Source organism: Python bivittatus, unplaced genomic scaffold, assembly GCF_059951505.1.
Source record: "Python bivittatus isolate LINGU-HERP-01145 unplaced genomic scaffold, Pbiv_v1 ctg000590_np1212, whole genome shotgun sequence".
NCBI classification, from domain to species: Eukaryota; Metazoa; Chordata; class Lepidosauria; order Squamata; family Pythonidae; genus Python; species Python bivittatus.
Window position 1 is genome coordinate 20,475,467 of NW_028277086.1, and position 14,653 is coordinate 20,490,119.

General features: G+C 33.0%; 1 protein-coding gene across 7 annotated transcripts in view; it reads right to left on the reverse strand.

The window, feature by feature from the left end:
* Window positions 1-14,653, reverse strand: part of RIMS2 (regulating synaptic membrane exocytosis 2) — a 350,682-nt gene that overhangs the window by 304,777 nt on the left and 31,252 nt on the right. For 4 of the 7 annotated variants that reach the window (XM_088149057.1, XM_088149053.1, XM_088149059.1 and 1 more), the window contains exon 3: window positions 14,312-14,398. The exons of the other annotated variants lie outside the window; for them this stretch is intronic. In XM_088149057.1, the coding sequence (XP_088005183.1) occupies window positions 14,312-14,398 (87 nt within the window). The remainder of the gene's footprint in view (window positions 1-14,311; window positions 14,399-14,653) is intronic. 7 annotated transcript variants of the gene reach the window in all.

Sequence of the window (14,653 nt, forward strand, 5' to 3'; positions counted from 1 at the left end):
AAAAAAGATAGGGCATAATGAGCACCCTTGCTGAGCTTCCACTTGAATTAAATGGATCTGAGTCGAAAGTATTTATCTTCAGTACTGCTGTTGAGGGAGAATAAATTTGGGAAACAAAATTATTAAATTTAGGGCTAAAATTAAGTCTGTCAAAAACATTTTTAAGAAAAGCATTCCATCAGGTAGAATGATTTGCAAACATCCAGTAACAACTAGGCTGTTGGAGAGTTTGTTAACTTGGCAGTTAGATTTCAATTAACAGCTTAGATGTTTACATTTAGGTTAAATCTTTTTCGTCCAGTGGAATGCATTTTTCTCCAAATTACATGTATTAACCACTTTTTTATTTTTTCCCTTTATTTTATAATAATAACAAAAAAAAAGAGAGAAAGAAAAGGGAACAAAACACAAAGATACATACTTTATAAAAAAGAATTACATAAGTGCCTAAAAATAAGTGGAAAAAATACAACAGAAAAATAATTTTAAAAAAAGAAAATCTAAAATATAATATGTCATTGCAACAATGAAGTTAGAATTCTATATATATTTAGCTAATGCAAACAGTATGTGAGTATACATACATACACACATACATACATACACACATATATATTATATATTTCTAATACAATTATATAACTATCATGCTTTTTCCTAACCTACTGGTATTTTGTATAAATGAGTCCCATATTTCATTATACTTGTCCATACAAAGTCTGTCTATAGGCAATCTATTCATAGGTGGCAAGTGCAATCAGGTCTTCAATCCACTGAGTGAATGGGGCCATGCGTTTACCTTTCCAGTGTTGCAATTTCAGTCTTTTAGTCATAGTAAGGGCACAGAGAATCCATTTACATTGTCCAGTTGTCAAATTCCATGTACTACGTATGTAATTCAAGAGAATATTATCCTCTGAAAATTTTAGCTTTTGTCTCACGGTCGTGTTTATATGGTCCACTACTTTCTCCCAAAACTTAGTAAGTACAGGACATTGTAAAAACATGTTTTCAAAAAGCATTATCCTTCTTACAACTCCAACAAAATGCTGTTTTAGTCCTTTTCTATACAAACATAATGGAGTCCAATAAATTCTAAATATTATTTTTTGTTGTATCAGTCGTAGTTTAAGGTCCATGCTACAGACGTTAACACACTCTCTCATTGTCTAAGTAATACAGAAACTTCTAATTCTTTATTCCACTCATCTCTTAACATCTGCGTGTCAAATTTATTTATTGAAAACAAATATCTGTAAAAGCTATTAGTAGGTTCTTTAGTTTTAAAGGGTTTAACAAGTTGTTCTAGTATCTCAGGTGTCTCAGAAGCTGAAAATGCTGCTGGTCCAAACAGTGTTGTTAACAAATGTTGTAGCTGTAAATATTGCCATTGGGTCACAACTGGTAGATGATATTTATCTCTTAACACAGCATATGTTAAAAATTCATCTTCATCATCTATCAATTGATCCAAAGTCAATATCCCCACTTCCATTTAATTTTTCCATATCACCATCTTTTCCCCAATTTTTAATGTTGGATTTCCCCATAAAGTAAATTTAGCATGGGAAAAAAGTTTGAATCTTTTTTTATTAGACATTCCATTCCATAGCTTTCTAACTGACATAATCATTTCCAGAGATACTAGAGTTCCATTGTATTTAGATCCTAATACTGTCTATCCAACCAAAGGTGCTATATATGTATATTCCAATGTTGCCCAAATCAGAAAATTAACACCAATTGTTGGCTTCCAGTATTTAATACTTGACAATAGGTAAGCTTCATGATGTAGCTCCAGATTTGGAAAACTGAATCCCCTCTCATTAATTGGTAGCTGCATTTTCTGTAAAGATATTTTCAGAATCAAAAGAACCCCATTAAATTTTTCTAAACAAAGAATTTATTTTCCGAAAATATTTTCCAGATATTTGAACAGGAATTCCTCCCAGAATATAAATTAACCTGGGAATAATATTCATTTTGAGAGCGTTCACCTTTCTCCAAAGGGTGCAGTTTAATGACTCTTATCTATCCATATCTGAATAAACCTCTTATACGTATATAAAAATATAGAATTTTATTTATATTACATGTTACTGAGTTATATCTTTTGGTATACATATACCTAAATATTTAATGGATTCGGTACAAATATGGAATTGATATTCCTTAAATAGATGGGTAACCAAATTTTCATCTACTGGCATCAATTCTGACTGGGACCCGTTAAGAGAATATCCTGCTATTTTAATAAAGGCATTTATCATTTGCATCAACACTGGAATAGTAGTATGAGATTTAGAAATAAACAGAGGGATATCATTTGCAAATAAAACCAATTTGTGCTCAACTGAATTATGTACTACTCCATAAATCTCCCTACGTTGTCTAACAACACAAGCCAAGTGTTCCATGCAAACATTAAAAAGCAAAGATGAAAGTGGACACCCTTGTCTAGTTCCTCTGAATAATGGGAAAATAGCAGAAAAAATACCATTAACTTTTACTTTAGATGTGGGTGACTCATATAGTATCTTAATCCAGTTTATAAATCTCAAAGGAAATCCAAATCTGTTTAGTACAGCAAACATGTACTGCCTATATATTTTGTCAAAAGCTTCTTCAGTTTTTTATCTAAGAATAAAATTCCAAATTGGTCTTTATTTTTATTCAAGTCTATTAAATATACAACTAACCTAATGCTGTCTGCTGCTTGCCTAGTTTTTATAAACCCTGTTTGATCTACATGTATTAACCACTTAATACATAACTGAAGATAGCAAGTTTATTTATTTATTTATATGTCACATTTATATAGCTGCCCTTCTCACACAAAGTGACTCTGGGCGGCTTAGTTGACCACAGAAACCGGTTTCGTACTGAGTTGGAGGTTAAGTTCTTCAAGGAGTTTCTCAGTTTAATCATTATTTTCTGTAACTAATTAAATTTAGTTTAAGATTAAAATATTAACTCAATCTATATTGGATTCTAGCTTCCCTTAATTAATCTGGCTAATTAAAGCCTCTGAACATTGATATTGGGAATAAAATGGCCACATCTCTTATTTATATATCATCTTGTAGCATATCATATACTGTATCACATATATTATGATTTTTAGACCACCCATCACTGTAGTCCCTGGGTGCTATAGAAACACTAAACATTTAAAACATATAGAACACATAAAAAGTATAAAACTGCAAGATAAAATTAAATTGGTGAAATATTAAAAATTCTTAAATAACAATTAACCATTCTAGGCCAATGGAAAAATATGTTTTTAAAGAGCTTTTAAAGACCTGTATGGATGGCAGTTCCCATACTGACTCCAGGTAGGAGCCAGATGGTTCAGCTGCCATTGGATGCAAGCCTCCCCATAATCTTAGTAGGTAGTAAGAATCTCACAAAAGGATACATTATCTTGGGTGATATGGACCCAAGCCATTTAGAGCTTTAAAAATGAAATCATTATTATTAAAATAATAATAGTAATACCTTATAATAAATGAAATATTTCAAAATTGGTGTAATAAGTTCTCTGCAGGATACTCCGGGGACCAATTTGGCTGCAGCATTTTGCACCAATTGAAGTTTCTGACTTATACAAAATGACAATTCTATATAGAACACACCACAGTAGTCAAGCCTGGAGTCTACCAGTAAAACTAATAAAAAAGCACTTCTGACCTACAGACTTCATCTGAGAGATCAGGGAGAGATCTGTATCAATGTCAAGCCCCTTATAGCAGCTCATAATTTAGAAAGCAAGAGATTCAAAATAGGCAGGTTTATTGCAATGCACAAGGGTTAATTAAATTACAGAATGTTGGAAGCTAGCCCTTGTATATCTTGGCCTAAATTCATCAGTCAGTAAGTTAAAAGAGGGTGAGGGAATGTCCCACTGCATGCCAAGTTTACCAGAAGCTAAGGATAAGACATAAAGGTGGGTTGAGCAGTCCATGAGAAGCAAATGAACACTTAGAAACACCAAGTGGAGAACTGGAGTCTTGGTGAAGAACATAGGAACAAGGAACAAGAGGCACGGAACACAGAGCAAGAATCTGGATGCCAAAGTTGCTTCCAGCAACTGTAGGGCAGCCACAGCACAGTTCAAGTCTTCTCCTTGATGAGCGCACAAAGTTGCAGCTCCTCTCACCCAGATGGTGCCAACAATGAGGCAACCAGCTGGCTTAAAGATTCAACCACTTGCCACTAGATTGCAAGGTGCTGATTTTGCAGGGCACAGGGCCTTCAGGCTGTAGCTGGGGATATCTCCCCTACTTCTTGGTACCTATCTTGGCTGGAGAGGTTTCAGTGTTGGCAGGGGGAGCTGCAGAAGCAGAGACTTGCATAGCACCCAGCAGGTCCTGATCCGCCCATGTCTTGGAACTTGTCCTTTGGGCCATGTCAGGGGGGCCCTCAGATAATTAAGAAGTGCTTAGACAACCACTTCCAATGGGGGACTGATGGAGGTCTAATCTTCTTTGGGAGAACAGAGACAGCACCACAGCAGAGATCAGTGCCCAGAGGGCCAACACTGGACACAGAAAACTCTCTGGCACAAGTAGAGATCGTGAAATAACCCATATGATCTCCAGACGGCTGCTCCCCATAAGTAAACTTCAGGAATTGAAGTTTTTGTGGGTTGCTTGCAAGTTGAGCGGCTGGGAGTACAGGATTCCATCTATGTTCACAGCTGCAGGGTAGCCTATATGGACATTAAGAACAGACAACCCTCATATAATTATTTTATAGCTTGAAAGAGACTTTCTTTTATAACAGATAAGTACTCCTCTTGGTGAGTCTCATTTTTGAGGGGGATTACAAAATTAAAAGAAGGATTTAAAGATATAAGTTTTAACAATATTAGGCAAAAAGCTTAAGATGGGATGAATTAAGAAAGTTTAAAATGGCTAAAGGGGAGGCATATTTTTAAAAGACTAATTTTTTATGAAAGTGCATTGGAGAAACTGTAACTGAACTAAACAATTGACTCAGACCTCCTGTGGGAATGCTTTTCACTTACTGCTAAAAGACTGTAGATAACTGCTGGAATTTACAAAGCAAAAGATAACAGTAACCTGAGTATGACTGACTGCTTGTCTGTAAGCATGGAGATATAGAGGTGGTGTGTGCTAGCAATTACAGCTTCAAAGGCACAAGAATGTAGAGGAAAAAGGGGAGGGAGTTGTCTTTTACTTTCCTCTTGTGTGAAATTTTCATTTTTGGACAAGACTTTCATTTTGAGATTATAAGTAATGACAACTCGGAAGGCTGCACAAATTAAGGGAAGGAGGGGATCATTAGAACAGCCTGCAGAAAAGGCAGTTCCATTAGATTTACTTCAAAAAATGTTTGATGAGTTTGGTAATAAATCAGCTCAACCACTTGAGACTAGATTTACAGCTTTCGAAAAAAATAAATGATAGATTTGAAAACATGGAAAACAAAACAAAAGGTTTTACAAACTAATGTCTGGAGATCTGAAACAAGTTAATAAGATGGAAATCTTGGAAAGTAGAACAGAAGTTTTAGATAGAGAATTGGAGAGAGAGCTGGATAATTTTGGCTTTATAGAAATTGAGAAAGAAAGAATTTTGTCTGAGATTTAGAGCTATCCCAGAAAGCTCTGATGAAAAGGAAGAATTATAGGAAGCTCTGATGAAAAGGAAGAATATTAGAGGAAGAATTATACAAGCCTTGACAAAATTCTTGGATTGGGAAGAGGAAGATACTGAGGTAGAGATAGAGTAAATTTACAGAATAAATTCAAAATTTTCGAGAACAAGAAATGTTCCAAGAGATGTTTTGGTACATTTTGTAAGGAAAAAGACAAGGGATCACAAATTACAACAGCATTTTAACACAAGATTGAAGATTGCCAATGCAGATATAATCATCCTAAAAATAATCCATTAGACTTCTATGCAAGAGAAAATAATATTCTTTTTTGACTGAAAAATTAAAGCAGAAAAAATCCCCTTTGTTGGGATAAATTAGAAGGTGTGATTTTTACCTTCAAACGGCAGAGATTTTGACTGAATTCTGTTCAAAAGGTGAGAGAACTTTTGGAAAAATTTAAAGGAGAACTGGAAGAGGTTCAAATGGAGGTCACAGAGGAGACTACACAAACATAACAACACAAGCAAATGGAATCTAAAAGAGATTATGCTGAATTAGGGCTATGGGTACTGACTTTTCTAAATTTTTGGTTTGACTATGGATTACAAATGTTTAACATGGAATATAAGTGGAGCAAATGTCCCCCGGAAAGAAAAAAAATCATTATTTAAAAAAATTAAAACAAGATATAATTTGTCTACAGGAAACTCACATTTGGAAAAAGGATACAATATATTTGATTTATAAAAATTTAGGTGAAGAATTTATTTCAGCAGGACCTAAAAAAAGAAATGGAGTCATTTTCTATATTAATCTCCAACTAAAACCAGAACTTGTACTGACTGATGCATATGGTAGATTTGTGGGGTGGAAGTTGAATTATATGGGGCTAAGACTATGGTATTGGGGATTTATGCCCCAAATGAGGACAATGTGACTTTTTATGAACAACTTATGGAGATATTAATAAGTTTTTCTTATGAAAATTGATGTTTGATGGGGGATTAGAATAGAGTGATATCCCCACAATTAGATAGAACGTCAAAGAAAAAATATCAAAATCACTCAAGGTAAATTATCAAATGCTTTTTTTGATTTGATAGAAAATCTAGGGCTAGTGGATGCATGGAGACAGAAAAATGGTAATGAATATACCTACTTTTCAGAAAGTCATAGATCCTTCTCAGTAATAGATCTCAAAGAGTTTGGCTACTAAGATCTCTAAAGTAGAGATTTTACCAAAGACTTTTTTCATCATAATCCTGTGAGTTTGGTTTATAAAAGGAAATCTGCTTCTTCTAGATGGAGATTAAATGAAATGTCACAGAAAGAAGCAATCATGGAAGATTATAAAATGAAATTAACAGAATTTTTTGAAGACAACCTAAATAAAGGCACTGATTTAAGAATGGTTTGGGATGCAAGTAAAGCTTTTATTAGAGGTTATTTCATACAACATAATACTGAGCTTAAAAAGAAGAGTCAAGAGAAAACATAAGCTATTATTGACGAGATAAAATGAAAAGAATTAAAGAACAGACAACAGAGCAGATAAATATCTCTCATCAAATTAAACTTTTACAGGAACAACTATCGATGCTAACAGTAAGAGAGATGGAAACAAAAATTAACTATGCAAAGCAAAAAAAAATGGAATTTCCGAATAAACTAGGGAAATGGCTAGCATACAAATTAAGAAAAGAAAAAGAAAATGATATTGAAACTTCAAGTGGGAGATACTTATTAACGGATAATGTGGCAATACAAAAAGTGTTTCATCAGTATTATTCTAATTTGTATAACGGACATGACATTCCTTTGGAGAAAATAGATTAATACTTAAAAAAACAAAATTTACCAAGGATTACAAGGAAACAAAGACAGATTTTGAATGGACCTATAACAATAAGAGAGGTTTCTGGCTATAAAAAAGATTAAACCAGGAAAAGCACCTGGACCAGATGGATTATTGGATTCTTATTACAAATGTTTTGAGGATGAACTCTATTCTACATACCTGAGACTTGGAAAGAGGCAAATATAGCTTTAATACCTAAAGAGGGACAAGATTTGCCTTTAACAAGAAATTGTAGACCAATATCTCTATTGAATAATGGATATAAGTTGTTCACAATGATTCTAGCTGATAGATTAAAAATAATTTTACAAGAATTTATTCATTCAATGTGGGTTTTTACCAAAAGACAATATTAGAATGGTGTTGGATATCCTAGTATATTTAGAACAGCATAACGAAAAACAAGCAGCACTGATTTTCTTAGATACAGAGAAAGCTTTTGACAACTTGAACTGGACTTTTTCATTTAAAGTTTTGGAAATATGAACTTTGGAGAGAATTTTATAAAATGGATAAAACCGATTTATATTTCACAGAAGGCACACATAATTGTTAATGGAGACTTAACCAAACCATATGAGATACAGAAAGGAACAAGACAAGATTGCCCATTGTCCCCTTTCTTGTTTATTTTAGTTTTGGAAATAAGACAAGATGAGAGGATTAAGGGTGTAAATATTAAAAAAGAGACTTATAAATTGCAGATGATTTGGTGTTAGTTTTAGAAGATCCTCTAAAGGAAATAGAAATACTGGTGGGAAAACTAAAAGAATTTGGTGCATTAGCAGGTTTCAGGATTAATAAACAGAAGAAAAAGATGTTAACAAAAAATATGAAGATACAAGATCAAATAGAATTGATGAATAAAATGGGTTTTAAGATCAAGAAGAAGGTAATACTTGGGTATTAACATGACAAATATGAATTGCATGTCATTTCAAAACAATTATGTTAAGACTTGGAATGAAGTTAAAAATGATATGTTAAGATGGGAGAAAACCCAGTTGTCATTGTTGGGGAGAATTCCTGTGATTAAGATGTTTTGCCCAGAATGTTATTCTTGTTTCAGACTATATCTGTTTTGACAGCCGATGTACCATTTAAATAATGGCAGAAAGATATATCTAAATTTGTGTGGCAGGGGAAAAAACCATCCGTTAAATATAAGGTGTTACAAGATGCAAAGGAAAGAGAAGCATTGAGTCTACCTGATTTGAAATTATATTTTGCAGCTTGCAGTTTAGTTTGGATGAAAGAATGGATGCTGTTGAGAAATAGAAGGCTTTTAGAGTTAAAAGGATATGACTTGAGATTTGGGTGGCATGGATATTTATGGTACAATAAAGCTAAGGTTAATGTAGACTTCAAAAATAATTTCATTATGTGTGCCACGCTGAGTATGTGGAACAGGCATAAACCCAGGCTCTGTCTGAAAATAGCTTTGTGGCTCTCACCACAAGAAGCATTTTATAGAAGAGAATGATAAGTAAACATAAATGGCTAACTTATTCTAATATACTAGAATTTTCTCAAGGAGAACGCAAAATAAAATCAAAAGAGGAGTTGAAGGCAGAAGGATATACTTGTCAATGGTTCTCTTATGCACAACTATTAGATTTTAAGTAGAGAAAAGAACTTTTGGTTTTGAACACTGGAAGACTGAATTTGAAATAGAACTATGTACAAATGATGAACATATTATTGCTAAAACTGAAATTGAAATTTGAAACAGAAGAACAAGTCAAAGAATGCATGCTAAATGGGCCAAAAAGTTTGGTTACAATATACAAATAGAACAGTGGAAGAATATGTGGTTGAAAGGATTGAAATTTACATTATGTAATAATGTTAAAAAGAATTGTTATAAAATGATGTATCATTGGTATACGTCACCAGAAAAACTGTCTAGAATGTATAAAGGTACTTCAAATTTATGTTGGAAATGTAAACAACAAGAGGGGACATTTTAGTGGATGTGTAAAAAAGCCAAAAACTTTGGACTAAAATACATATACTAATACAAAAGATTTTAAAGATTAATATACAATGGAAACTTGAAGCTTTTTGTTTTTTGGGACTGATGGACAAACAGTTGGCAAAAAATCATGGAACTTTGTTTTTACAATGATAATTGCAGTGAGATTATTATACGCACAAAGGTGGAAAGATTTGATAATACCCACAACAGAGGAATGGATGGTGAAGATGATGGAACTTGCTGAGATGGCCAAATTGACAGCCTTGATTAGAGAAAAAACTTTGTCTAAGTTTAATGCTGTCTGGAAACCCCTTATTGATTTTTTGCGAGAAACACAAAAAAATGAAATTATGGTATATGGTGTTGATAAGTAGGAAAAAAATAAATTACAGAAAAAATGTAAGTCATGCTGTAACCATAGAGTAAGAGGTTAACTTACATTTATACTTATAACTGCTTTAAAAGAAAATTGGAAGTAATTTTTTTATACTTTTTTCTGTAATTTTCCTTTTTTTTTTCTAGCACTTTTAGCTTTGTCTTTTCTTATCTCTTTTCTCTTTTTCTTTCTTTATTCTAAATACAGTATTAGTTCTTGTTAGATTTTATTTCTGTTTCTTAAATTTTTAATAAAGTTATTTAAAAAGAAGAAGAGCTTAGACAACCAACAACAGCGAGTATATTTTATTATTACTTTTACTTTTAGCACTTATAGACTCAGGGTCCACAGCCAATTTCATAGACGGGACTGCAGTGCAAAAATTTAAATTGCCCACACAGATACTAGAGAAACCTATGCTTGTGGAAACAATTGATGGGTAAGTTCTTCAAACTGGTCTTGTTTTGCAATGCACAACACCTTTATAACTGACAATAAATGATCACACAGAATTCTTACTGCTCTATGTCATAGCTTCCTCACATGTGTCAATTGTGCTGGGTATTGATTGGCTGCAAATCCATAATCCAGATGTTCACTGGGAGAAAGGAACAATTAGAGATCACTGCCTGTTGCCCCTTATTTTACACCTACTTAGACCCCCTTCAAAAGGCACATATTTTCACAAAAATGGACCTGAGAGGTGCTTACAATCAGAGTGAAAGAGGGACACAAATGTTTAACAGCATTTGATAACAGATATGACAAATTTCAATACAGAATAATGCCTTATGGATTGTCTAATTGTCCCACAATCTTCTCCAGATTTATTAATGAAATATTTTGGACAAACAGACAAATGGCATACTTGGATGACATACTGATTTTTCAGAAGACCCATCTTTTTACAAGATTCACATTGGTAATGTCTTACAGTGACTCCACACACAGGCTTTTTTCTGAGTTGGAAAAATGTGTATTTGATCTTTCTCAATTAAACTATTTGGCTAACCAGATTTCTATAGAAGGAATTCAAATACACTCATGAATACACTCATGGCTAGTACCTAGAAATGTGAAGGATTTACTTGTTTCTTTACTTCTCTGATTTGATTTTGGCACCACCCAACCCCTCCTACCCCTTTGTGGTACAAACAGATACCTCAGATATTGCAAAACAAAAACAAAAACAAAAAAACAAGCAAATGGATCATAGAACAATTCAGTCCAGAATTCTCACTCAAGGCATAAATGACTAGACTCAAATTATCATATTTTGAACACCTTATGTGAAGATCTAGCTTTCTTGAGAAGTCTACAATGCTGGGAATAGTAGAAGGAAAGAGAAAAATACAATCAGCGGCAAGATGGAGGACTTGATTATAGCCATAATGGGTGCAACACTGGAAGATCTGAAGGGCCAGATTGGATTATTGGATCATCTTGGAGAAGGTCTCTATATGTGGTTTCTGAGAGTCAACATTTACATGATGGCACATAATCAATTAGTCAATCAATAAGGCTACAAAATGATGTCTGTTAATCCTTTAGAATATAAAGCTGTCTACTCTAATCTATACTGTTAAAATTAAAAAGTTGTGTCTTCAAATATGTTCACTTCTGAATTTCAATCTATTTTTACCTAAATCAATCTACTGTACTTCTTTTAAATAAATATACCAAATAACATTTGTTTCTTTTCAGAATAAAAACATAAAAATGAAATCTACCTATATGCTGCATGAAATGATCTAAACAATTATTTACAGGAAGTAGGATAATGTTTAAACAAGAGTAGCAAAAATAACCCCACAATATTTCATTTATTCAGCAACATAATAGGACTCAAAGAATTAACAAAGAATGTTGTTATATTTTAAAATGATAAATCTCAAGTTTTTATTTCAACAATTCTTATTCTGAGGAAAAAATCGAAATACTGCTAATGTATTATCATTTCTATTCTCTACAAAACTAATTATAAACCACTGATTAACAAATAAAAACTTAACCCCTGAAACTATTAGAAAATAATTTGGAATTGTTACCCTTATGTTCACTAATTTATCTTCTTCTCAAATCTTAATGGGACAAGTAGAGTGAAGGCAAGGTCATGCTCATAGTTCCCATCACGAATTTAAATACAGCAGAAATGTATATGGGTATGAGCTGCATGTATGTAGTATCATTTCATAAGATTGGAAATCTCTGTAAAATCAACCCACGCACAGACAAGCAAGACTTTGTTCAAATCTTCACCTGATATAGGACTATCAGGATAAATGGTCACAAACCTGTTCCTTGTGTGTTTAGCGTTCATATGAATTTCATCTTAATAGGGCAGTTTCATACACTAAATTAAAGGAATTATAATCCCAGTGCTGAATTCTTCAGTTAGAATCTACCTGTCAGTTAGGAAGTCATGCTTAATATAATTAAACATAATCCCCATATAATATGTATTATTATGCTTATTTAATTATATATTGCATTCCAGGTGAATGGCATTTTGCAAAATACATAGAACAGGAAAAGAAACATTATGGAGACAAAGAAAAAGAAAAATCTAAGTTATATGTATTCAAGTTTAATTACAGAAAATGCAAGAACGAGAGAACTGTTCTGAAAATGTTATAGATTTTGAGGGTGATGGGGAGCGAGAGGAGAAGTATTAAAGAGTTGTCCTAAAAGGTGGCCCTAGCTATAAGCAGCACCAAGGAGAAAGGAAGAGTTGTTAAAGGAAGCCTAAGAGCTCTAGAAGGCTGAAAATGGTGGCACTGAATATGCAAAGCTAAAAGGCAATGGTATGTTGGAATATAAGACCAATCAACAAACAGAAGTCAAAGTCATGGAGAGTTCTAAAAGTAAGTACAAGATGCTTATACAGGATTCAGGAGCAGTCAACGTGATTACAAAAATGAACTTTTTAAACAGCAGAGTGCAAGACAGATAAAAAGAGACCAAGAAAGTGGTCATTTCTTAACCAGCAGGCATTTTAATCTTGGTAATATTACACCATACCAGCTAGTTCAAGGTTTAAGTTTAGTCACTTAAGAGTTCTTATCCTAGCAAATACATAAGCTTTGCTAACCTCACAGTCACAATGGCATTAAGGCCAGTTGATTTCAATGGGACTTTCATTAGACTAGTTGGAAACATCAAATACTTTAAAAATAAAAACAGAATTAAGATTCAAAAGACATGCATGGATATATTTGTATATAACTCTGATTTAATATTCACAGTCATTCCCGACAGTTCATAATAATGTCTCTTAGTTCTGATGAGTTATTGATATATCCCAGACTAATCACAGAAATATGATATTCCTCAATTAGAAACAAGTACATTATATACATATGTGTGTCTAAACTATGGCCTGAATTTTTCAAAGTTACATAGTTTGCATAGATAAAAACTAAGGTTGAGATTTAAATTCTAACTAGCACATGGACTGCAAGAACTTAATGTAAAGAGAGACATGTTAGAAATTTTCAAAAAGATAATATATAATAAGGATAAAATGTTTTTTCTCTCCCCACCCCAAATTATGCAACAAACCATTTTCAATGCCTGGACAATTCTCATACATCAGTAGAAATGTCTGACAGTTATATTTTCCTCTCTTTTCTTCAGGTATTATTCTGCTAGCATTGAAGCAATAGTAGTTAATGTTCCAAAATATTTAAGAGGTGAACATAACCACATAACCAATACATAAAGATAAAAGTATAATCCCTACTATCATTCTGAAACCTACTAATCTGAAAGACACTTTTAAAACTTTAGAAACTACAAAAAATGCTTTATGTCCTGCTTTACAAATTATTGTTCAGTTCTTTTAAATATACACCTGTGTATTCTAGCTTTGCCATTTCTGTTATAATCACTGTATTTTTTTTCTTTAAAGGAATTAGTTTCTTACTTTCTCCTCAAGGGATAGTCATTTATAAATGTCACCCAAAACAAAAACAATGTCAGTCAAAGCCTTGCAACTTGACAGATACTGACGAAGAATGATTCAGTGATGATGTACAAAGTATTAGGTGTATATAAACTTTCTAGGCAACAAACATGATTTGAAATTTCAAGTCTACATTCATATCAATCATTTATATTTATCTGATTTATGTGAAAGTTAAATCATACTACTTTCAATAGTTCTGCATGAATGCGAGGAGCTAGTATGACACAAAGCCAAAAGCACTCCTACCAACCAAATTAAAGGCCAGGTTCAATTCATTCTGCCAATGGAAATTTGAAAATCAACATTGGTTATTTAGTGTAGTTTTATACCTGCTAACTAACCAATACATAACACTGTATTCAGTGGAACTTACTCCCCAGAACAAGTGCATAGGATTGCAGCCTCTACTTAAAAGATGTTCTTTTAGAGTTATCACTTAAACATACCCTTTGGTATGTTTTAATACTAGAGTGATACTAAATCTACACACAGTAGCTTACTTACGTCTGGGGCTCCTTTTCATTTTGTTGTTTTTGCTGTGGCTGAAGAACGTTATTTACCAGCTCAGTGAACCCACTAAAGGGAAACCACCTGTTCAAATAAGCAAATAATGTGACTGAATAACCAAATGAAATCATACTAGTATAATTTTTTTCTTATCCAATCATCATCATCATCATCATCATCATCATGTAAACGCAGGAAAGCTACAGCCAATGGAAATGTTCAATTACGTCAGCCACAATTAGGATATTAGGGGAGAAAAGTTTTAAACTAGAATAGTCCGCAAGCAGGTAGCAAGAAACTACATCCAACTGAAATGTGGATGAAATAACACACTGCAAG